This window comes from Equus przewalskii, unplaced genomic scaffold (assembly GCF_037783145.1).
Source record: "Equus przewalskii isolate Varuska unplaced genomic scaffold, EquPr2 ChrUn-9, whole genome shotgun sequence".
Taxonomy (NCBI): Eukaryota; Metazoa; Chordata; class Mammalia; order Perissodactyla; family Equidae; genus Equus; species Equus przewalskii.
Genome location: NW_027228757.1, coordinates 313417 through 337677, shown reverse-complemented (window position 1 = coordinate 337677; position 24261 = coordinate 313417). Strand labels below are relative to the sequence as shown.

The 24261-nt window shown below is 48.2% G+C and overlaps 1 protein-coding gene across 3 annotated transcripts; it reads left to right on the top strand.

The window, feature by feature from the left end:
• The first annotated feature begins 1233 nt into the window (after nucleotides 1-1233).
• LOC103565291 (SLAM family member 8-like) lies at nucleotides 1234-14198 on the top strand. 3 transcript variants are annotated; one of them, XM_070608534.1, is made up of 6 exons: nucleotides 1234-1451; nucleotides 2997-3102; nucleotides 6605-6988; nucleotides 9507-9803; nucleotides 11109-11243; nucleotides 11797-11922. In XM_070608534.1, exons 1-5 carry the CDS (start codon nucleotides 1338-1340, stop codon nucleotides 11222-11224), a joined length of 1017 nt encoding a protein of 338 aa, XP_070464635.1. In that variant the 5' UTR covers nucleotides 1234-1337; the 3' UTR covers nucleotides 11225-11243; nucleotides 11797-11922. The 3 variants fall into 3 exon arrangements, with proteins under 3 accessions (XP_070464635.1, XP_070464634.1, XP_008539522.2); XM_070608533.1 differs by having other exon boundaries at nucleotides 1236-1451; nucleotides 11109-11239; nucleotides 11797-14198; XM_008541300.2 differs by lacking the exon at nucleotides 2997-3102 and having other exon boundaries at nucleotides 1247-1451; nucleotides 11109-11239; nucleotides 11797-14198.
• Nucleotides 14199-24261: the final 10063 nt, after the last annotated feature.

Below are 24261 nucleotides of genomic sequence, written 5' to 3'. Positions count from 1 at the left end.
TTTGTCTCCACATAAGAAGTTTCTGACCACAGGACTCACGCATAGCCTTTGAAGTAATGTCCTCATTACAAGGTGTGGTTGGGGGAATCTAGCCAGTGTTGAATGTTCTCTTGTCTGGGATGCTGCAGAGCAGTTTAGGGGACACACGGACTGGAATCAGGTGACTTGTTGAGGCCACATAGTAGGATTGGACAGCAACTGTGATGTTGGGGTCTTTTTTCCAGAGTTTGTTGTTAAGAGTCCAGACCCTGATCCTTGATTTGCAACCCTTTGGGTCTTGAGTTTTGCATCCAAAAAATGGGTTACTACGCAGTGCCCTGACTACCTTGAGTGCACGGTCATGGGGCCAGTGCTGCAGCTCCAGCCTTGGGGTGTTTTACCTGGGCAGCTGAGGGGGAAGCCTCAATGGGGAGGAGAAGGAGGCACTTCCCAGGAGTTAGGAAGATGGCGCTGGTCCCCTAAGGTAGAGGAGGCAAGAGTTCTCAATGTTGCAGAATATCTAGTCTGGGGGAAGAGTCTGGGGCCTGACCCTCAGTAGGGACGACGAGTCTGAGGCAGCAGAGGCTGTGGCCAGGAGGAGTGTGTGAGTCTCTGTCCCTGCTGCTCTGTGTTAGCGGGAGCAGGGCTGGCAGAGGCTTAGAGGAAAAGCCTGGTTGTGATGCAGCTAAGAGCCTGTCAGTTTCTGTAGAGGTTAGTCTACGCCCTGTGTGGGGAGCATCACTAGCACTAGTGGCCGCTGAGAAAGCCATGTAGGTGCAAGCAATAGGCAAACGGCAACATGTGCATTGGGGGTGTGGGGATTTGACACTTCACACAAAGAGCTTTGCTTTTTTGCTCAGAGCTTCTAACTTAGGTGACTGACAATTGAAATTTGTGGAAAATCTGAGTGAAAATTTGACTCATTCAATGGTATGGGGACAGAGGACGGGAGAGGCTTAGTCCTGCCTGGCTGTAACAGAGTGACCTGTGAGCTGACCACACTGGCACTGGTGGGCAGGGCTGCCTGGGGCAGGCTGTTGACGGGAGAAGCAGGGGAGGGCTTCCAGTGGGTGTAGGGGTGGAAAGGGTGAGATCACTGAGCTCATTTTGCCACAGGGAGGGGTCTCTCCAACACAGTGCCTGGCATATCATAGAGTGAGGCTGTTTATAATTGATTCTGCACTCATGATCGAGGTCCTACTGTAGGTGCTGGGGATGATATGAAAGAGCTGAATGAGTTACTCTAACTATTGGGCTGCGATCCCAGAACTAACACTTTGCTCCGCCCCTGGGGAGGGAAGAGCATAAGCAGCTTGTCTGAGTGAAGCTTTCCCTCTGCTGTTGTCTCTGACTCCTGGATGCTTCCTCTGCAGTGGGACAGGCTGGCAGGCAGCCTGCGATGGGGCCCTGCTCAGAAGACCCCCGCCTCTGCTGGGCCTCCTGGCTCCTGGGCTTCAGCAGCCTCCTCCTCAGTGAGTGGCCTGGGCTCCTGGGAGGGAGGGCAGCAGGGTGGAGCAGGGGGGCAGGTTCTCCCTTTCCTGTCTGCTGTCTTTGGTGAACAAAAGACCAAACAACTCTTATAATTTAGAAAATGCACTGTCCATGGGTGAACAGAAAGAACCAATGGTATTTTGGTTGTGGGGAGTCTGGAAAACCTGAGCTAGGGCGACCTTGGCCGTATTAAGGGGACCATTAACAGGGAGGTGAGGCCACTTCTGCTGCAATGACAGGGAAGCCAGGAGAGCCTGGAGCTGCCTGGGGAGAGGGATGGAGACATAGAAAGAAGCTGCTCCTGGGGACAAAGAGGGTGGGAACGGGGTACCCCTGGTGTGGAACTCAGAGAGGCCCTGCCAGCCTCTGCAGCTGTCCTGTAGAGTAGGGGCTGACCTGGCAGCCCTGTGCCTGAACTGGAGGAACCAACTCCAGTCTGGACTTGTTGGACTTCTCTTCTGAAAAGGGAGAGTGAACGAGCACTCTGTGCCTGGGTTTGGGGCTCAGCTCCAAGCACCAAGGAGAGAGTCCCTGGGAGTCTCACCTTTAACTTCAAATTACTTGTGAATTTTGCATTCCAGTACAGTGTTAGTTTTCATCTTAAATGTTAGGAAGCATTTATCTTAGTGTAAAGTGAATCCTCTAGGAGGATGCCTTTTTCCTGCCTGTGGGTTTCATCTCCCTCCACTGACAAATGTGACTCAGGTCCTGGAGACCCCGGACTGAAAGCAGTTCTTTAGAGACAAACCCTGGAAACACAGGAGGCACCAGCAGTTCGGGAATCATTGTACAAACTGAGGGCTATCTGTACCATGGGATAACACGGAGGATAAAAAACCAAATGTACCAGTTGTCGGGTGGGATTTCCAATTTCCATGAGTTCAGAGGCATGGATTTCCACGAGCAAGATGCAGGAGGATGAATACCATGAAATCTAATTTTGTAAATGAACAGGAGCCTTCAAAATTTAAGGGTGTCTGTGTGCCCACATGTTTATAAATGGAGAAAACGTGGAAGGAAACAGCAGACTGCTAAGGTGGGTTTCCAGAGAGAGTGAACTTGAGGAGGAGAGAAAGGAGGGGGAGGGAGAGAGGGGGAGGGTTAACCAAAAAGGAAACTGAAAAAAAGACTGTCCTAAGGAAGCCCGAGTATCTCATGTATGACTTTATCGGAGATTTTATGTTTTATGTTATGTATATGTTATGTTATGTATAATGAAATTAAAGAAAGAACTAATGGGAAAATAATAATAACTAGTGAATTATGAATTCAGGTTAAAGCTGTGAAAGGTTTACTACATTTTCTTGTTGTAATATCCCAGCCACATATGAATTTGCAGGGAATTATGTTAAATTTAGTGGATTAGAGAGCATTTGGACACAGGCTGTCTTGAATTCGTGATGAGCTTTGCATTAGACCCCTTTAACCAGGTAATGTAGTGTCAACAGTAAAATGTCAGTTTTCTCCACCTCTTCAATTTATTTAAATGGAGAAATATGTTGAATTATATACAGCTTTCTCCATAGGCCCTGGGTTTGGAAGATAATAGTAGGAAGAAAAACAGAGATGGAGAGAGAAGGATGGAGGAAGAAAAAAAGGAGGAAGTGTCACAAAAATGGACAACATTTTATGGTGATTTTTCAGTGTTAAATTTTATGTTATTTCACTGGATTTGAACTCTAGCTTGTTTATTAGCATGCTCTCCCATGGCTTTATTTCCTTGTTCAGGATTACATCCTTTGTGGCCCAGAGAGCTCTTGCTGCCTTCCTTCTCTTTCTAAGTCTTCGTCCATCTTCCTCTCAGCTGGTGCTCCCCACGCAGCTTCAGGGGCCAATCCTCCCTGCAGCCTGAGGGCTGAGACTCCTCTCTCCCTGGGTCCCTCCTCTCTAGAAAGTGGGGAGTCAGGCTGGGCTGCTGTTTAACCCTCCCCTAGCCAGAAGCCCCTGCTCCGCTACCCCTGTAAGTCTTGCATCCCTTTCCCGGGAGAGGGAAGTTGGAGGGTGAGACTCTGGGACCTGCTCAGATCCTGGGATCAGACAGCAGTGCTGGCACGGAGGAGTCCTGGGGAGGGCAGGGAAAGGGTGGGGGAGCTGGTGGGCAGCTCCTGCAGGGGAGAAGCCCTGGGTGGGCAGAAAGGAGACCCAGGCTCCAGGTCTGGCTCTGCCCTGCGTGACCCACGACAAGATCACCCACCAGGGAGCCTCCTCCTCTGTGAAAGGAGGGCCTAGGCAGATCCCCTCTAAGGGGATGAGATTCCTGAGTCCACCCAGACAGGTCTCTCCTGTGGCTACTTCAAGGCCGCTGCTCTGTCTCTTCATCCTGTCCTGTCCTACTCAAGTGGCCTGACAGTGATTGCCAGCTGGTGAGCCTGTTTAGGGCACCTTCAAAGAGAAGACCCCAGGAAGTCCCTGTGGTCACCTCCTCAGCCCTCCAAGGAAGGAGTGAATCCTCCTCTTCAAGCCTTATCTTTGAGATCCAACCTTGCCCTCTGTTTTCTGTGTCTCTGCTCCCAAGAGGGATCTCTGACCACCTGGAAGGACATCATCTCCTTCGCCACAGTGTGTGGAACTCCATCTGCAAACCCTGCTCAGGAAAGCTCGCTGCAGCTGTGCTGTTCAGAGGCAGTGACTGAGAACCTCGGCCAGAGCTTCTCAGTTTCTGTCTGTGATGCCGAAAATATCAGCTTCTTTTTCTCTGTTCCCCTGGTGCTGACCCCATCTTACCAAATGCTGGGGGTGGGGAGGGGGGAATAGATAAACATAATTTGGTCAGAATTACTGTGAAAATCCCTTAGGAAGGTGCCTCCCTGGAGACTGAAATGCTGTCTCTCAGTTCGTCCATCTGCACATTTCCCCATTGGAACAGGATGTTCCTTTGAGCCCCAGGTTAGATAGAGCGCTTATGGTTAGTGTACATTGTTGTACCCCAAATTGCATATTTCAACATGAGATTAACTCAGAATGCCGTGATTGACTGAGGTGTTAAAGAGTGATTTTATTTCATTCATTAATTAATGAGGGAACCAGGAGGCTGTCACAGCCTGTTCAAAGGAAGAGTCCGAGGCCACGCCCACACAGGCCATCAGAATGCTGGAATGAATGTACAAACAGGTGCCCTGTGTTTACAGGGTTTATGGCAATTGTGGTTACATAGAGAAAATCTGGAAGGATACACATCAATAACAGTACTTACCTCTGTGCCGAGGCATTCTTTGAATTTTTACTTGAATCAACTCCATAATCCATATAATAGTTTTCTATGAACACATAATGCCTTTACAATTACAAAGCAACTCACTAAAGAAAGGGGAAAATGCCCACACCAAATAGAGTTGATAATAGTAATTTTTTCAACCCAAGCTTGGGATAACATGTAGCCTGTCCTTCCTCCATCTTTACCACCGTCCCCTGTAGCACAGATGTCCTCCCGTATCTGCTAAGATGGGATTTGACAGTGGCCATGGAATCCAGCTGCTGTGGACACAGAGATAAATTTCCTTTCAGTCTGGGGCCTTTGGTAAACAAGAAGGCCCTGGCTGGACTTCGACTCCCTACAGCCACCTATGGGATTTCACCCACGGGTGTCTGAGCCCAGCCCTGTATCCAGGGCGAGACCCCTTAGAGGAGCAGCTAGGGGAGAGGAAAGGGCACCACCCTCGGACCTGGGAATGTCTGGCTCTGATCCCAGGTAGGCTTGGTCAAGAATCATCATCATCATAATGAGATGGAACACACGTATGGATCAATTATTGAGCACTGTGCTGAGAGTTTTATCTTCTTAAATCCCCACAATAATTCTGTGAGGTGAGCACTGTCATCCTTTCCATTTCACAGGTGAGAAAGTGAAGGCCGAGAGGTTCAATAACAGTTCAAGCCTACACAGCCAGGAAATGGAGACCTGGCCTCAACTTTAGTCTCGCTGGCTCTGAAGTCCAAGCTTTAGACCACCTGTTGTACTAGATCACCCAGTCTGACCCCTCAGCACGTTTCAATAAAACATCCTCTGAGGTGGGACTGAGAGGCTGTGAGGACACTGTGGATTTCATGTGGTGCAGCTACAAGGTGGTGGAGCCTCCACCACGTGTGACAGGTCCCCTCCCTCCCTCTCTCAGGGGACATGTGGTGTAGGATATAAACTCCCCTTTTCTAAGACCCTGAGGCACTGTAATTATTTGTTACCAGAGCCCAGCCCGTCCTGACTACTACACTGCCTGGAAGGAAGGGGAAGGGAGAGCAACCTTGTTATTGTATTCGTTATCCATTGCTGTGTAACCTGTTACTCGAAAACTTGTGCCTTAAAACAATACCATGTACAGCCTCACAGCTTCTGTGGGTCAGGATCCAGGGGTGGTTTAGCTGGTTCTCTGGCTCAGGGTCTCTGAGAGTGAAATCAAGGCCTTGGGTGGGGGTGGGGGGGCGCTGCAGTCAGCTCAAGGCTCAGCTGGGAAGAATCTGCTTCCGAGCTCACTCGTGTTATTGCTGATAGGATGCAGTTCCTGTGGCTGTTGGACTGAGGGCCTCAGTTCCTCCCTGGCTGTTGGCTGGAGGCTGCCCTCAGTTCCTCGCTGTGTGGGCCTCTCCACAGGGCAGCTGACAACATGGCAGCTGGCTCCATCAGACTGAGGGAGAGAGAGAGTGCGAGAAAGACGGGTCGCAGTCTTGTATAAGCTCACATCGCTAAGTGACATCCCATCACCTTTGCTGTATCCTGTTCTTTAGAAGCAAGTCACCAGGTCAGACCACACTCCAGGGCTAGGTGGTTACCAAGGGTGTAAAGCTGAAGAAGGAGGGCTCGTTGGACCAATTTTAGAAGTTGCCTCCTACAGATATGCACTTAGTCTGTGCTGGAAAATGTGCTGGTACTTTTGATCCCTGAGCTCATTTAATTCACACTATCATTTTGAGGCAGGTATAGAACCTGACTGCAGGTTAGTGACTTTAAGTAACCTGTTTAAGGTTACACTGCACTGAAACCAGGACTTGATTCCAGAGTTGCTTCAAATTCTTTGTACTAGGCTGCCTTCCAAGAATCAAGGGAGTGTATTGGAAGGATTTCATTAAAAAGATGGGTTCTGTGGTTCTCTCTTTTATCCTTGATCAAAAAACACTCACGTTCCTGTTCCCAATGCCCTAGGTGTCTGCAGCACTGGGGTCAAGAGTTCTGGAGCACATGGTGCTGGAGTTCAGGATTCTGGAGTCCACGTTCCCTTGAAGGAGATCCATGGAGGGTCTGTGTTGTTTCATGTGATCAAGGAACCAGGAACCAAGCTGGAGGAGATCTCGTGGGGCTTTGGCCCTGACGTAAATTACACAGTCATCCTACGAGTCCATAATGGGTCAGAAGGGACTCTAACCTGGGTCTGCCTTGAGGACAAATACAAGCAGAGGGTCCATGTGCCCAACATGACGTCCCTGAGGATTGAGAACTTGACGCGTGATGACAGTGGGCAGTACCGGGCTCGAGCCAGCTTAACTGGGGGAATGGAATCTAGCCAGATTTTCTACCTCACTGTCTATGGTACGTGACACCCCCTCACCTCAATCCCATGGCTATGACCTTCTTTTGTACCTAAGAGTGTCACACGGGCCCCATTTTGCAGCACTCCTTCCCAATGCCAGCCTTCAGGCTCTATTTTCTCCCTTGAAATTAGGATAAGTGGGTTCAGCACAAATGGGGAGCAGAGCTGAGATTCACACCAGGGATAAAGTCACTTCAGTGTTTTGGGAGAGGAAAATGGAAGTTTGGGGGAAATGAAATTTTTGCCATAACATTTAATGTTCTTTAGAGGATTAAGTTGACTTATTTATGTGTTAGTTTTCTATTGCTGCTAGAACACATTACGGTAGTTCTCCCTATCCGTGGGGGATACGTTCCAGACCCCAGTGGATGCTTGAAACCGTGGGTAGTACTGAACCCTATATATACTATGTTTTCCCTATTCATACATACCTATGATAAAGTGTAATTTATAAAAGAGGCATAGTAAGAGATGTACAATAAGTAATGATAAAATAGAACAATTAGGGCTGGCACCGTGGCCGGGTGGTTAAGTTCGTGTGCTCCACTTCGGCGGCCCAGGGTTTCACAAGTACAGATCCCGGGTACAGACATAGCACCACTCATCAGGCCATGCTGAGGCGGCATCCCAAATTCCACAACTAGAAGGACCCACAAGTAAAATATACAACTACGTACCGGGGGGATGTGAAGATGAAAGGCAAAAAAAAAAAAAAAAAAAAAGAACAATTAGAGCAGCACACTGTAGTAAAAGTTACTGTAGATCTTAGCAACCTGGCATTCTATTTTTTTCCTTCCTTTATGAAGTCAAGAACTTTCACCTTTTCAGTTAAAGGAAGCACTTCATGACTTCTCCTTGGTCTATCTGAATCGCCAGCACTGCTGCTCTTGTGCTTTGGGGTCCTTACTAAGTAAAATACGGGTTACTTGAGCACAAGCACTGGAATAACGCCACAGTCATCTGATAGCTGAGACGTCTACTAAGTGACTAACGGGTGGGTAGCCCATACAGCTACACTGGGCAAAGGGATACACCGGACAAAGGGATGATTCACATCCCAGGTGGGAGGGAGTGAGATGATGCGAGATTTCAACACGTTATTCAGAACAGCATGCAATTTAAAACATGAGTTTTTTGTTTCTGAAATTTTCCATCTAATATTTTCAGACTGGTTGACTGTGGGTAAATGAAACTGCAGAAAATGAAACCAGTGATAAGGGGGACTTGGTGGCTTAAATCAACACAAGTTTATTATCTTGCTGTGCTGTATGTAGGTCAGAAGTCAGACACGGGTCTCACTGGGCTCAAGTCAGGGTGTTGGCAGGGCGTGTTCCTTTCTGCAGGAGCCAGGGGAGAAACACTTTCTTGCCTTTTCCGCCTTCTAGTGGCTGACTGCATTCCTAGCTCTTGACCACCTTTGTCTGTCTTCAAGGCAGCAATGGTGGGACGAGTCCTCCTCACATTGCCTCCTCTGAACTCTCCTTCCTTCTTCCACTCTTGAGGACCCTTGTGATTACATAGGTCTCAACCAGATAATCCAGAATAATCTCCCTATTTTAATGTCAGCTGATCAGCAGCCTTAATTCTATCTATTACCTTACTTCCCCTTTGCCATTAACCTAACATATTCACAGGTCCTGAGGATTAGGATGCGGACATCTTTGGGCGGGGGGCACTGTTCTGCCTGCCGTAATTCAGAAATCACGTGTAGTTCATCCTCCCTATTCCCTCTGCTCTTCCTCAGCCTCAGCCCGAGGCCAGCCTCGCTCACAAAATCCAGCCCTAAGAGCCTCCATAGATGTAGGAGCAAGTCTAGCCTGCCACACTTCTGAAGACCTCATTTAGCACCTCTTTCTTATCCTACAGCTCCTCTGCATAGAGAAATACCCTCCTACAGAGAGTGGCTTTGACAGCTTCAGGTTCCCATGGGATTTCTATGACTAGCTTGTAAACCTGTCACTTCTGTTCCTCTGTGTACCACAAGTTCAGTGGCACATTCTAACCACACTCGGGATTGTCATTCCTAGTGGCTACCACCGCATCTTCCAGAAATGTCTGCACTTTTGGGTGCATAGGGCCTTTCTCTGGACTCCCAGAGCTGGACAGATGTTCTTGTTCACTGTGGGCTGTGTAGTCCAGGCATCATCTCAGCAGGAGAAGCAGAGTGAGAGCCCTGGACCAGGGCAAGTCCTTCACTCCCGACTTCTCCTTCTAGGAAAGACCCATTTTCTAAAAATGAAGGATCTTGGGTAGTTGGAGTGCTGGCTTTATGTTCTTGAGGGAGACTTCAAGATTTGCTCAGTCTAGTGCAGTCACATAAGGCTTAACTCATTGGCTCCCTTCTTTCTTGTCTCTTACTACATATTTAGCTTTGGATAAATTCTATTTCATCTATAAAATGTCTCCCCTTCCTAGAGGGAGGAAGACAGAGCTTCGGTGAGATAATGGGTGAGAATGTGGCAATTGTAATGTTCTCCACTCATGTGAGGCTCCATTCTCTCATCCCTCCTACCGCAGAGCCTGTGCCCCTTCCCCATATCCTGGTCCAGTCACTGTCCATCACACCACGCTGGTGCAGCATCATCTTAGAGTGCAGGGCTGCTGGGGTCACAGAGGACCTGAATGTGACCTGGGAAAGCAAGGGCCTCCCCGGGGAGCTGGAACAGAAAGGGACACCAGGACCAGCCCCCAAGTCCTGGACCCTGGCTGTGAGCCTGCCTCTGCACCAGCCCAATGCCAGCCTCACCTGTGTGGTCAGCAACTCTGAGGACCAGAAAGCTGTCACCTCAGCCCTTGGGGAGGTCTGTGCCCGTGGTGAGTACAACCTGCCATTGGTGGTGGGGAGGGCACTGTCGGAGCTCAGGGAGCACTGGGGTCTGAAGATTCTGGGTTTTTCTCCCCACCATGTTTATCAGCACCACCCCCACCTGGTCACGACCTACTGGAGTCTGGGGCGGGGGGTGCACATCTAACTTGTTTCTGTTCTTAAATGACTCTCACGTCTGTGCCTCTCACCTCTTGCCTCTGTTGGTGGGCAGCAGCTGTCCAGCACCTCTCCCACCCGACCCGTCCTCTACAGGGAATGCAGAGTGCTGTGCTGGGTTTAAAGCTCTGCGGTGGCCATCTTGAAATTTCTGACAATCTCTGAACACAGGGCTCCTCATCTCATTTTGCACAGGGCCCTGCAGGGGCTGTAGCCATCCTGCCCTCCAACATCACCTTTGAGGAGGGTCCCTGGCCCCCTACTGAGCGGCAATGCTCTGTATTGTACCTGTCTCCTCCAGAGCCTGGAGCACCTTGAGGGCAGGGTCCTGTCTTCTTCTCCTCTGAATCCCTGTGCCAAGCACAGCTTCTGGCACAGTTTGTACACAGTGTCCCACTGAATGAACGGATGACCTGGTACCCCTGAGTGCAGCCTTGCCCCTCTAACCTACCCTCCATGAGCTTCTGGAGGGATCTGATGTGTCAGCATCACAGAAAACCCCCTGTGACCCTACCCGCACCCCCGTACTGGACCCTCAGATAAAGTTCAGCACTCAGTGTGACCCACTAGACACTCTGAGAGCAGACTCCTGCCTTCCTCTGATCTTTCTGCCTGGCTCCTTCCTGCCCTGTCCCTCTCTTGCCTGCCCCAGTGGGGTGCTGGCAACTTCCCAGGGGCTGGCTCTTTGACACTGCCATGTCCTCAATATGGTGCTCCTCCCTCCTGGAATGTCCTGCCCACCCTGAGTATCTGGTAAACTCCTATTCCTCCCTCAAGACTCAGGTTACCCATCACCTCCTCTGGGATGCCCTTCCCTGAAGACCTATGTGCAAGGTGTAAACCTCTATTGCACTGTGATCCCTCTGGCTGGCAGACTTTGTTATTCTCTCAGTCTTCCCTGCTGGGTGACGAGCTCCAAGGGCGTGGACCCAGTCTTGTCCATCTCAGTATCCCAGGCAGCAAGCAGGAGCTCAGGAACTGGTTGAATGAATGAATCTCCATGCTCCTGCCTCTTCAGCTTCTGACCCAGGACCTTCAAACTTCTCCATCTGCTCTCTCTATCTCTCCTTGGCAATGGGTATCTCAAGTTCCCTCTTGCCTTAACTTTCTTCACTCTCTTTGTGTGAGGGAAACAGATTCACATGGACATGCTACTGTTGGCCCCCTACGAGCCATCCTAGGGACCATCGTGGCCGTGCTGTTGATCCTCGGGGCTGGACTGTGCCTTTGGAAGACACTGGGAAGAAGATGACGGAGACTGAAAGAGGCAGGTTGCACTTCTCTTTTCTGGCTCAGTACCTCTCCTCCCCCACTGGGCCCTCGGCTCCCTTTCTCCTGCATTTTACTGCTCAGGGAACGTCCCTGTGGAGGGGATGATCTGTAGAGTGGCCTTGGGGCTCATAGCAGTGGGGGAGGGTACAGGTTTCCAAGGCCCAGATTCAAGCTCCACTCCATGTATGACTCAGGTGCAGAATTGCAGGAGGAACACAGGAACCACGATGGTGACATCCACTGTGCAGAGCTAAGCCAGCAGGAGTCTCGAGGGGGCAGGGAGAAGATGAGAGCTTGGAGCAGTGCCCAACTGGGCTCTCCCAGTTCTCCCAGGTGCCTGGGTCTTGGCATTTCTGGCCCTGCTGTGTCTTTAACTCTTTCCAGATAGTCACTGGTATTTTCTAAGAAAATTTACAACTGGGGCCAGTGTGGTGCTCGGTACTCTGCGGGAATTCCCATGCAGTTCATGTCAGCGGCATTGGTTCCATATGGTCCCTCTGGGGCCTCTCTATCCCGCAGCTGTTCTAGGAACCTTCTGTCTTGCATTTCTAGGGTCTAGATGAATGACATCTAGAAGCAAGGAGCCTTTCACTACTGTCTGCAGTGAGGTCCAGAAGCCAGGCCAGCCCATGAAGATAATTTAATTGGAGAAAGCAGGAGAATCAGCATTCCTAGGACACCTCCATGCTGAGTTTGATCCTTGCAGACATCTGCCTCTTCCAGCTCTAGTCCAGCTTCTTCTGCCTCTGATCTGCCCTTTGTGTCCTCAACTCCCTGGGTACATGTGGCCATGCCACTTCCCCTGCCACCTCCCCAAGCTACCCTCCCACTCAAGACCCTCACCCCTGCAGGACAAGTGTTCATTCCCTGTCATTGACTCGGCTCCTGACCCCTATCCTCCTGAAGCTTCCCAAAGGAGACCCTCCTGATGGTGCTTGTTAATCCCCACAACGTCTACTGTGTGTCTTTCTGAGAACATGAGACCAAGTGCGGAGACTCTGTAGAGGTGTTGACCATATTACAAAGTAGGGAGTGAGGGCCTTGGTGCTGGCTGGGTTAGGGGTCCATGGAGGCAGCATGGGTGGGTTGGAGCCCACAAAGGGACTGGCCCGAGGCTTCCTTTGCAGCTTGTGGAGGGCTCCCTTGGGGGTGTTGGGCAGTGTGTGTTTGTGTTGGGGAGTGTGTCTAGTGTACATTATATACTGACCAGAGTCCTTGTTCTTGGCCACCTGTGCTAACATGGACCTCAGCCTCAGCATCACCCCATGGGTCCCAAACCCACTTCCCTGTGGAGCAGGAAGAGGAATTGTTATTGTTTCAGGTCCTTTCAAGTGTTCTGTTTCTCAGAAAATGACTCCAGAGGCCCAAGGTGGGGAGTTACATTCTTTGGAAAATAGCTTCTGCTCTTCCCCTGTCTTGGATAGGGGCACTTGGTGGTTAGAATGGATGAGCAGTGTGCTCCCACCCTCCTTCATGGGGCTGCTGTGGGGTCTGAGCAGTGAAGCTTGTGGGAAGGTCTGAACTAGCCATCTCCAGACTCTTCAGCTGACCCTCAGCCCCCCACAACCTCAGCCCCTGGGTCAGCCCCTCTTTGCTCACTGACATCCCTGTGTCTAGAATGACATTTCCTTCTCCCTGTTCCTTGCTCCCATCCCTGTCTATTGAAATATTACCATCCTGTCTGAAGCCTCCTTCCAAGTCACGTGTTCCATGGATCCTGTCTGGTTCCAAAGGTTTGGAAATGGTCTCTCCAACATCTGTCTTTTTCAAATGCCTTGGACATAACTAAGGCCACTGCCACAGTCTGCCCTGGATTAGTCATGAGTCTTCTCTGCTGGACTAACCTGGGACTCCTCAGGAGGGTGTCAGGGCTGTAGGAGACCAGGACCAAGAAGACAAGTACCTGTCTCTGTGAAGGGTCTGGGCCACCCTTCCTTCCACAGGAGCTCAGCAGACTGAGACCAAGAGCACAGAGGCTGCCGCAGGTCTTTCTGGTGCTGGGTCCATGTGGAAGCAAGGATGGACATGATGACCTCCCATGACCCTGTCGATGAGCTCTCATGACTCCCTGGCCCAGAGATCTGAGGTGAGGATTCCGCACCCGACCTCCAACCTCACATTGCCTGAGGACCTGATGCAGCCTGCACTGTGGTGTGTGGGAGCTTCTCCCCTGCATGGGGATCTTCACTTCCTCAAAGCCTCTGCCTGCTGCCTAGGATCTCAGCTCTTTGGTCAGAGGGACTCAGTGGTGCTATGACCTCTGGAACCTGGTCTGCTGGCCTAGATTCCTGGGTCTCTTGGTTCTCCTCCCAGTTAGCTCAGCTGAGCTGCTTCATCCCTGACCTCAGAGCAAAGTTCTGAGCTACAGGCTTGAGCATTATGAAGCAATGCTAGGAGCCTGCTGGATGGCGCATGGATAAGGGAGGAGTAGGGGGATCCATAATAAGGCTGTTTCTGACCTCTTTTTCCTCAGGCTGAGCAGAAAGCTGAGAGAGAAAAAGATGACATTGTGGGGGACTGGAATTGGCCACCCCAAGATATGTCTCTTTGGCATTTGGATTATTGTGGGCTGGTTACTTTTAAAAACTACAGACAGGAAAGCAACTCTTAAAAGTAGAATTTACTTACCCTTTGTTAAGAGACCTTTACATTGTAAAGGAAATCTCCATCTGTAAAGGTGTCTCCCTCTCTGTACCTGGAAGAAGGGGGGATGACCTTATCTCTAGAAACTCTTAATCAATGCCATAGGTAAGGATTTAAATCTGCATCCTGTTTACTGTACTTGTCTGGTAACGTACTGTAACTGACTCCCCCAACCACCAACATCCTCCTTTGTCTTTAGCTGAGGGGGATATTTAAGGTAGTCGCTTCGGCCATTTTGGCAAGTTGCTCAGGTTGCCTGAGCCTCTCCCATGTATACATGTAATAAAGCTTTGTTTAATTTTCTCCTGGTATTCTGTCTCATGTGAATTTAATTCATTCTCCAGCCAGAAGAACCCACAGTGGGTAGGGGAAATGTCTTCCTCCCCTACAACATCTCCTTACTGGCATCCCAGGTGATTGGTTATGGCTGGGTGTCAATCCCCATCAGCCCAGGAGCAATGACTACCCACTGACCCTTCCAATCCCACCCAAAGGAAGGAATTGAAAAAAAAAGGAAGAGAACAGGGCTTTCAAAGCCTGTAATGAACCAGGTTTTGTCCTTTCTTATTAGTGCCATTGAGCCAATTCCAACTCCTATAGACCTTGGTACAGCAGAGTGGATCTCTGCCTGGTCTTTTTCGCACCATCCTTTCATCTTGTGATGCTGTATCAGGCAATGCTCTGCTGCTTTTCATAGGGTTTTCATGGCCATTTATTTTGGGATTGGGTGGCCAGGTCCTTCTTCCTGGTCTGTCTTAGTCTGGAAAACCCACTGAAACTTGCCCACCATGGTGACCCTGCTGGTATTTGAAATACCAGTGACGTAACTTTCACCCTCACAGCAACACGCAGCTGATGGGATGTTATGGCCACACACTAATCCCCTGAACCTGTGACTTTATGACCTTATGTGGCAAAAGGGACTCAAAGATGTGATCCCTCCCCTGGACTCCACATTATATATTTCCAACTGTTTACTGGCCATCTCCACTCGCATGTGTAACAGGCGTCTCCAGCTTGACACGTCTAACTTAAAACTCCCCAAATATGCTGCCCATACAGTTTCCCATCCCAGAAATGTCACCTCAATCCAACAATTTGTTCTGGCCACAAAACCTTGGTGTCGTATTTGACTTCATTCTTTTCCTCATACCCCACACTCTATCAGCAGATACTGGTATCTTTTCATTCAATATATATATTCAAATATTTATTTTAATATATTCAACACAATACCTCTCACCAACCCCCTGTTCCCAGGACCATCATTTCTCACCTGGATTATTACAGTAGCCTCAGTGTCCTTAGTTTTGTCTTAACCATTTAATGTATGTTTTCCAAATTTCATCCAGAGGCCTCCCCGGTGGTGTAGCAGTTAAGTTTGCATGCTCTGCTTTGGCAGCCCTGGGTGCACCTGCCCAGATCCTGGGTGCAGACCTATGCACAGGATCAAGCCATGCTGTGGCAAGCGTCCCATGTATAATGTCAACAAAAATAATCCATAACCAATCTATAAATGAAAATTTTGGTGAGTTTATTCTGAGCTTAAATCTGAGGATTATAACCTGGGAGAGTCTTTCCACAAAGGAACAGAGCACTCCAAAGAAGTGGGGTATACAGGGTGGTTATATACCCTCAAAGAGTATGTTTCACATATGATTGAAATGTCCCTTTTACAATAGTCACGAGGCTGCTCTGTTAGCACAGCGATTGATGGAAACAGCAGATAGGCCTGCTGTCTCAGTGAACCCCGCAGGCTGGCAGGTCTGTTGCCTCGAGCTGGGTGGTCACAGATGAGTGCTGCAATCAGTTCCCAGCCTAAAGAAAGATGTTTAATCTTTAAGGAGATGCCGATGTTGGGAGGGGGAGGGAAGTTGCACCTTTACCTCAAAATGTCTAAGCAGATATACAATGCATGCTCAATGGCCACAGTCATGCCCTTTTGGAAAAACAAAGTCAGGCCGAATTAGCTTTATACCAAATGGCTTCCTCACATACTCCAATATATCCTATTGCTTGCCATTTTTATTTGTCAATAAGATGGAGGAAGATGGGCACAGATGTTAGCTCAGGGCCAATCTTCCTCAAAAAAACAGTCATCCAGAGTGATCTTTTCAAAACCTAAGTTGTGTCACATTACTCCTTAGCTCAGAACTTCCTATGGGACCCCTTTGTCTGCAAGGTCCTGTACCATCTGACCTGATCTCTCATGCTCCCCTCCTCCCTTAATTCACTCTAGGACACTGGGCTTTTTGTCCTTCCTTCAATGCAGCATGCATGCTCCTGCCTCAGGGCCTTTGCTCTGCCTAGAATTCTCTTGCCCCAGCTGTCTGCCTGTCTCATTTCCTGACCTCCTTCAGGTCTTTGTACAAACGTTATCTTCTTGATAGGGTCTCCCCTGACCTCCCTATTTAAAGCTGCAAACTCCTCCAGGCGCCATCTTCCCTCCTCCAAGCTCTATTTTTCCTCATTGTTCTTCCAAAGGCTGTGAGTCAGGGGGCGTTTAATCTGGGCTGTAGTTTAAAGACCTTGGGAAGTGAGACTTCAAAGTGTAAACTGCAAATCCTATTATGCAAATCCCATTATTCTTCCGAGGAAACTGCAACACTGATACATTAATGAACTTGCTCCAGGTCACATAACCAGGAAGTGGCAGAGCTGGGGTTATATTTTGGAGTTGGATTCTAAAGCCCCCACTCTTGACAGCTGTACACTGGTTAAATAAGGTAGTCTATCCACATGGTGGAGTACTATAGACGTAATAAGAAGGATACATTGCATCTTTACATATTTAGATTGGAAATTGCCCCTGGAATATTAAAAGAGTTATGGGACAGTGTGTATAGTATTATCCTGTATTATAAATATATACAAACCTATGTTTATGTCAGCATAAAAGGAGTCTAAAACTGATACATCAAGAAGTTAACAGTGGTTATGTTCCGGAACCCGTCTCTTTTTCTGTATCATCAGATTCTCTATAGCACTTATCAGAAAAAGATTATCTGTTACAATTTTTGAGCAGGGCAGTGACCTCAGCAGAGCTGTGTTTCAGGCAGATAATGCCACATATGTGCCAACAGGAAGCTTATCATCTTAGGAAGTCGTTAAAGTATTTATGCTTATTTTCGCTTTCTTTTGTGTGGAATTGATGCCTTCAGAATCTTATTGAAATAACCCCAGATATCTCTGGATCTGTCTAGACAGTACAGGCAAAGTGAAAATTTTAGGCTAATTGATTCAAATGGACACTCCCTCTGACCCAGCTGACAACCCTGGCTGTTCATCAGGTCAACTGGAGAGATTTTAAGAACAGAAGCTTGAACCCTATCCCCAAACTGGGGATCATCTGTATTTTAAAAACCCAATAGTTGATTCGGATGTATGATCTGGGTTGAGAACTGAAACCTTTGGTCTACACAGAGGCTTCATTAAATTCAAATGGGAATGTACACGGCATGGAGACTGAGAGTTTGTCTTCCAAGACGGTTCTCAGTGTGTGCTCAGCAGGCAGTGCAGGAAATGTTGGTTGAGTGAAAGAATGATTGAATCACGAGACCCCACAGGTTGGAATTACTTTGGTGTGCTCACCAAGGTCCAAAGTCTGACACATGGACTCTGAGCCTGAGCCCAGAAGCTCCATTTCATCCATTGCCCTGTGTGATTTGCCTTGGAGATGCAAAATCTTGCTAAAAATGTCAAAAGACACTGATAGGCACAACCAGAATGCTGACTTATCAATTTGTAGTAAGAGGCACACTTGCTAACTGGGCTGGATGGTCCTGTTAGCCTGAGTAGTGTGCCCTCTCCCAAAGACAGGCCACGTGAGAAACGAAGGTGTCACTGGGCTGCCTGGGGAGCCCTGAGTCAGGACAGGTGAGTAGGTGCTGCTGGTGTGGATGCCAATGGATTTCTAGTCTGAGCTGTTCATCTCCATGGTGGGATTTATCTGCCTGGGGCATGGGATTCTCCTGTCCGCCTGACAGAACTGCATTTTTCTCTGTTGCTCACCTCTCTTTATGCTCCATTTCTCATTAATGCTCCCCGGATTGACATATTTTCTTTGGTTATGTTCATTTGTGAGATTAAGTCTTGCCTGGTTCTCTGATTTTGAATGTCTGTACCTTTCCTGTGATCCAGGGGTGTGATGTTTTATCTAATCTCCCAAAACCAGAAAAACCAAAGAAATACCCACATGTATCTCTCTCATTTCCCAGCTGTAGTGGAGGGAGTGGAGGGAGAGGGCATGCCCTCAACACACCACACACCACCAGCTGAACCACCAAACCGCTTTAGCAAACAGACCCAGAAAGAAAAGCTGTGAACTGAGTAATGGGATTCCACAGCTCTCAGGGCCAGAATCTTCACCTAATTTATCACTTAGTCTTTCAGTGAGATCCTCTTATATTTACAACATCAGAACCAGAATAACAGCTAGAAAAAACTAAGATTGTGTAATAAGTAATAAGCATCTATTCCATTTAAAAATCTTAATGAAATAGATAATTTCTAGAATGATATGAATTGCTAAAATTGATCTACCATGTGTGTATAAAGCTCAAAAAATCAACACAGAAAATATTGTAAAACTTATTTAAGCATTTTCTCCTTAAGGGCATGAGAGCCACATGCTATTACAGGTAGATTCCTTCAAACCTTAAAAAATAACGCATTTTCATGCCAACAAATATGTTTTAAAACTTGGCAGAATATAGAAAGTAGCCACTTGTGATTTAGAAAACTTGACAAAGCACAAGAAAAGACAGAAGGCCCCAATGCAGTTGTCTGGCTGCTCAGGCACCTCTCTCTTCCCTTCTGCTGGAAACCCTTCCTGTGAGCTGAACTCCTGGCTTCCCAAGGAGCCCGAGGAGAGAGGCCTTTTGCCAGCACCGTCCACAGTAATGGGGGGAACAGAGCTGTAGCCCCCAACGGGTCAGAAACGGAGCAGAGTGAGCGGCTTCCGGGTGATGGGTCCTGGGACTGGCCGCGCTCCCTGCAGTGGGCTGGCTTAATGCAGGCCCTCCACTCCACCTGGTGGTTCTGGGAAACTGGGACGTTGGGGTTTCGAATAATCCTATGTGCTTTTGCTGCAGAGAGTTTCCTAGAATCTAAGAATGTCCATGTTGGAAGCGAACTCACTGTGGAGTCCTGTTCCATCCTCCGCTTTCTAACAACCCACCAGGTGACTTTGCCTGTGGTTACATTCCACCAGTGACAGGGACCTCATTGTGTCCCAAAGCATCTATTGCATGTTTGGATGACTCTGAGTACAGAACTCTCCTCTAATATTGAGTCAAAACCTGCCTTTGTTTATCTTCAAGTTTCTGTCTTGAGGTCACTTGTTACAGAGATGATTCCTTGTCCACTCAAGGGCCCTTCAAGATGGATTTAGGGCAGAGCAGAGAGAAACATCAGTGCCTGGCTTAGCTGTTCTTTGCTCTTCCTAAAAGCCCCGATTCCACCCATCCCCCATAGTTTCCTGGGTCACATGCCAGCCTTTACTGTCTCTGATTCATCTCACCTGGTACTGTCCCAATGGCTGGAGATGTTGGATATCACATTTCCTGGGGGTGGTGAGCACCAACCTACCCCACCCCCAATCTCCTGGGAAAGGAGTGTCTCAGGAGTTGGGCACACTCACCCTGCTGGGCACTTTCTTGATCAATAGACTTCCCCAGTGCTGTTGGTGGCAGTGTTCTGGTCCACATGGTTACCGACCACACAAGTGATGCAGATGTTGGGCTGGCTCAGGGGCAGCCTCACAGCTGGGGCTCAGGTGCAGGGGCTGGTTTTCATGTCCTTGGCTTTTCTCTTACATTTATAAATGAGCCAAGCAGCTCTGTGGGCATCAGGCTCCAATTTAGGGTGAGGACAGGGAGCTGGCTTTTACGCTGGGGAACCCCTAAATGTCAGAATGGGGTGGGCTTTCCTGAGGCTCCTGTGCCCACACAAGCTGCCCGAGTTCTCTCCAGACAGCGTATTCAGAGTTTCTTGGCTTTGGTTTTGGTTTTGTAAGAGCTCTCCTTTGTTGATGTCTGAGAATGAAATGCCTGGCTCCATGACGGTCCACACCTGGAGCTGGACAGAGGGTTGGAGGTTGACTATTCCATGCACAGACCTCCTAGTATTCTCCGTGTTTCAGCCCCATTCTCACCCCACCCTCCATCCTACCTGGGCCTGTGAGTTCAAAACCCCTGTGGGTTCCTCTGGGCGTACATCTCCATCCCCTTCTGTGCCCCTCTGTGTGTATCCCAGGTCAGTGGTTCTCAAACGTGGCTGCACATTGGGCTCAAAGGGGCCATTGAAAAAATACTGTTTCTGGGCACTAGCCCAGAGATGCTGACGTCATTGGTCTGGGGTCTGGCTCTGCCCTGCTAGGCTGCCCTCTTCCTTCTCGCTCTGAAACTCCAGGCATCTCAGGTCTGCCGATTAGTTATTCCTGTCTCTCGTTGATGCTGTGATTTATACGCAATCAAAATAGATTTAGTATGGTTTTAACGTTCTGCGGAAGGGGAGGAAACACATGCGTCTACCTTGTTCATGAACATCTTGAACAAGAAGTGCAAACCTAATTTCCATGACCGTGTCCAACTTATTCTCCAGCCCCTCCTTCTCTGTGCTCTGTAACTTAGCAGATGCAAACCAACCAGCAAACTCCAAAAGCATTCCCTTTCACCCGTCCACATGCTGCTCCTTCCCGCATCTGTAACGTCACTTGTGCTGCTCCCCTGGTGATTTCCAAGCTCAGAGATAAGCTGTGGCTGGTTTTGGATCAGCTCTCAGGGGTGCCAGGGCTCCTGGTTAGACTCTGCTCCCTCCTGACCTCCCCTCTGGTGTGAGATGGCTCCAACAGTTTCCAGCACCACATTCTCACACAGCCACATTCAGAGGCGGGAGCCAGGGGCAGCGTGGAGCGGGAGCTTCTCCTCAGCCTCCTTCCTCTTGTCAGGGTGGAAGTCATTCTCAGGAGCCCCCAATAAACTTTTCTTACATATAATTGGCCAGAACAGGGTCACATGCCCACCGTGAGGTCAGGGGAATCCCCCCACCCCACCCCTGATACCCGGTCTCTCACTTGACAGCTGAACCAAGCAGGGTTCTGTTGGTGAGAAGAGGGGTGGCTTGAGGGAGGAAGCGGATGATGTTGGTCATGGTAGTTTTTCCTCTCCATTCCTTCTCTCTTCTTGGAGGACACTAGTTATCCATACGTTTGATCTCCATTGTCAGTCCATATTGCTCTTCTTCGCTCTAATTGCTTCCCTCTTATTTTTTATATTATTTTCTTATCCTGTCTTCCACATCATTGATATGGTTCCCTGTACTGTTGATTCTAGTCTCTGCATTTTTAAATCTGCAAAAAGAATTACTTTTCCCTTTGATTGTTTTCTTTGCCCCTCCCCCAATCATATTCTGATATCTTAGTTCATCTTTCATCTCTGGTTCCGTCAGTCTTTTGAAAACTGTTCTTCCTTTCCTTTATTTTGGAGGATGAATTATTTGTGTAGGTCTTATTTTTTGCTTTTCCGCTTTTTCATCTTTGACTGCGGTCTTCTACTTATTTTGCTCTTTGCCTCTGCAAACGTGTGTTTGGATTCCTTTTGACTTTGTTTTCTATCAGGACACTGAACTCCCAGCACAAGAGTCAGAGAACTAGACATAATGGCTGTATTCTTTGTTTGGTCACAGTGGCCTGGGCAGTGTAGGAAGAGAGCAGGAACTTTGGGCAACAAGAGTTTGAGAACCCCGTCTGCTCCATCTGCTCCAGTTCTGTGAAAACCACATGGAGACCGTCTCCGCTGAGTGGAGTATTCCTGTTCCTCGAGGAATGCCCTCTGGGATTCCAGTCCTTTTCTCCTCCTCCTGTCAGCGTGGGCCAGCCATGTGGCGTGACATCCTTGTGGCTCCTGGGCCTCCCCCAACCCCGCCCCTCTTGCTCTTTTGTCTGCTGTCTTTCCTGTCTGGGTCCATTGCTTCTAGAATGGTGTTTCCCAAACTTGTGTGCAGGGTAGCCTCAGGGGCCTGCAAGTGCTCCGTTAGAATGTTTATATTTCATGCTTTCATTTTGATGATAACCTGAACATTAACATGTGCATGTTCTGGATCCTGCAGTGACCACATTATAACAGGCATTTTTGGGGCTCTGCTTGCTTTCGTGTTAAAGCATCTTCATAGGCGGAGCAGATGACGACACAGATGGTGGTCCTGATGGGGACTGTCCAGTGCGTGGTTCACGTAGAGGAGACAGTTGGGAGGATCGGTCATCAGGCAAGGAGGGCAGAATGACAGTAATAACATGTACTGAACACTGGTGACGCGAGTGCTACTCTGAGGGCTGTGAGTGTGTTAACTCATTGACTCTTCCAACAACTCCAGGAGGGAGGCCCTTGATTACTCCACTTTTTTTTTTGGTGAGAATGATTGGCTCTGAGCTAGCATCTGTTGCCAATCTTCCTGTTTTTGTTGAGGAAGATTGCTGCTGAGCTAACATCTGTGCCAGTCTTCCTCCATTTTGTATGTGGGACGCTGCCACAGCATGGCTAGATGAATGGTGTGTATGTCTGTGCCTGGGGTCTGAACCTGTGAACCCTGGGCCCCTGAAGCAGAGTGTGCAAACCTAACCACTATGCTGCTTGGCCAGCCCCTGATTACTCCACTTTTACAGATGGGGAGACTGAGGCTCTGGGAGGTCACGACCCTGCTCAAGAGTAGACAGCCAGTAAGCGGAGTGAGGGCTTAATGCACGCAGCTGGCCCCAAAGCCAAATTTCTTATCCGTTAAGCAGTAAGGCTCACATCAACCTGCCCAAAGGTCAATGCATCTAAAACTGGTTTGCTGAAAAACAGTTTACAGAAGAATCCATTTCCTAAACAAGCAAATCACTAAATGACCAACGTGCTGAATTTGCTAAATTGATAAAATCTGTACTTCTATCAATGATTGATAAAGTTTATAATGATGTGAATCGAATGGATCAACAGGGCCTATGAGAACCCTGGGGAGCAAAGACTCCAGGGTTCTGCCTTCAGATTGCCTCCCTGACCCTCAGTCTCCTCCTAGCTCTGCCTGTCAGTCTCCTCACCTCTCCCCCCCAACCCCCATCACCCTCTTTCAGGAATCACCAGTTCAGGCTGTCTTGTGAACTGACTTCTTCTTTCTCCTCGCAGGGAGCTGAGTAGAGAAAAATCAAACATTGTTTCAGGTGCTTTTAGGAGGAAACAGTGGAATCCTGTCAATGAAAAAGACAGAAATCTTCAAAAGCTGTTAAACCAGACTATCCAGTACGAATTGCTTTAAGCTTTATACATAGTTAAAAGAAAGAAGGTTCTGGTAAATGGATAGATTTGACCACTTTGATGGCTTGATCATTCACTGAATTGGCCTCTAATTGGCCCACAGCTCTTCTCAAACAGGCACGTCAAGCTCCAAAGTTCCTGCTCTGTAGCGGTCAGTGGCGTATCTGCCCTGCACGCAGAGGTGTGAGATTCCGTCTTTGTAGTAACAACTTTCCAAAGTTCATTCGCGGTAATGCAGTAAATACCCGCTATGGTAGCAAACATCCAAAGAAGAATTTTTCGGTCTAGGGTTTCAGTAGTAAGTAGATAGATATGTATTCAGTGAAGATTTCCATAATGCTGTAATGTTAATTTTTTTTCAGGTGAATCCAACAATTTATAGATCTCTCAATTGTCACCTGGCAGAGTTTTGGTTAAGAATGAAGTTGACTGTCTTGAACTGGTAAACAAAGACTTTAATCAAGTGTTGTCCAATAAATGTATATGAACTGGCAGTCTTTGTGTTAAAGTTAAAAAAATAAATTAATTACTGAACCTAATGTGAACCTACAGTTTTTTCCTATAATCCCAACATTAACGATTTAATTTCAGCAAGACAAAAACACCCATCACATTAAAGTTGTACGTTTGAATATTAGTTTGAATGACCATTGCTTTACTGTTTGACTGCTTTGTTTTTATTTACTTTATCCACATTTATTTGGTTTATAGTATAAATGCTATAAGCACAAGTCATGTACATATCGTTTGATGTTTATACATCTTTAAGTAAATTTTTTTTTTTTTTGGAGGAAGATTAGCCCTCAGCTAACTACTGCCAGTCCTCCTCTTTTTGCTGAGGAAGCCTGGCTCTGAGCTAACATCCGTGCCCATCTTCCTGTAGTTTATACGTGGGACGCCTACCACAGCATGGCTGCCAAGCAGTGCCACGTCCGCACCTGGGATCCGAACCAGCGAACCCTGGGCCACCGAGAAGCGCAACGTGCGAACTTAACCGCTGCGCCACCGGGCCGGCCCCTTTAAGTAAATTTTTAATAAAAATAATTTAAATCAACACTGGATAATTAGAATTCTTTTCTTT

What these genes read in the sequence shown, in the direction of transcription:
- LOC103565291 (XM_070608533.1), top strand. Translation starts at nt 1,338, where the DNA reads ATGCTTCCTCTGCAGTGGGACAGGCTGGCAGGCAGCCTGCGATGGGGC. An exon ending in AAAATGGACAACATTTTATG is followed by an intron (nt 3,103 to 6,604) that starts GTGATTTTTCAG and finishes CCAATGCCCTAG; the next exon opens with GTGTCTGCAGCACTGGGGTC. An exon ending in TTTCTACCTCACTGTCTATG is followed by an intron (nt 6,989 to 9,506) that starts GTACGTGACACC and finishes CTCCTACCGCAG; the next exon opens with AGCCTGTGCCCCTTCCCCAT.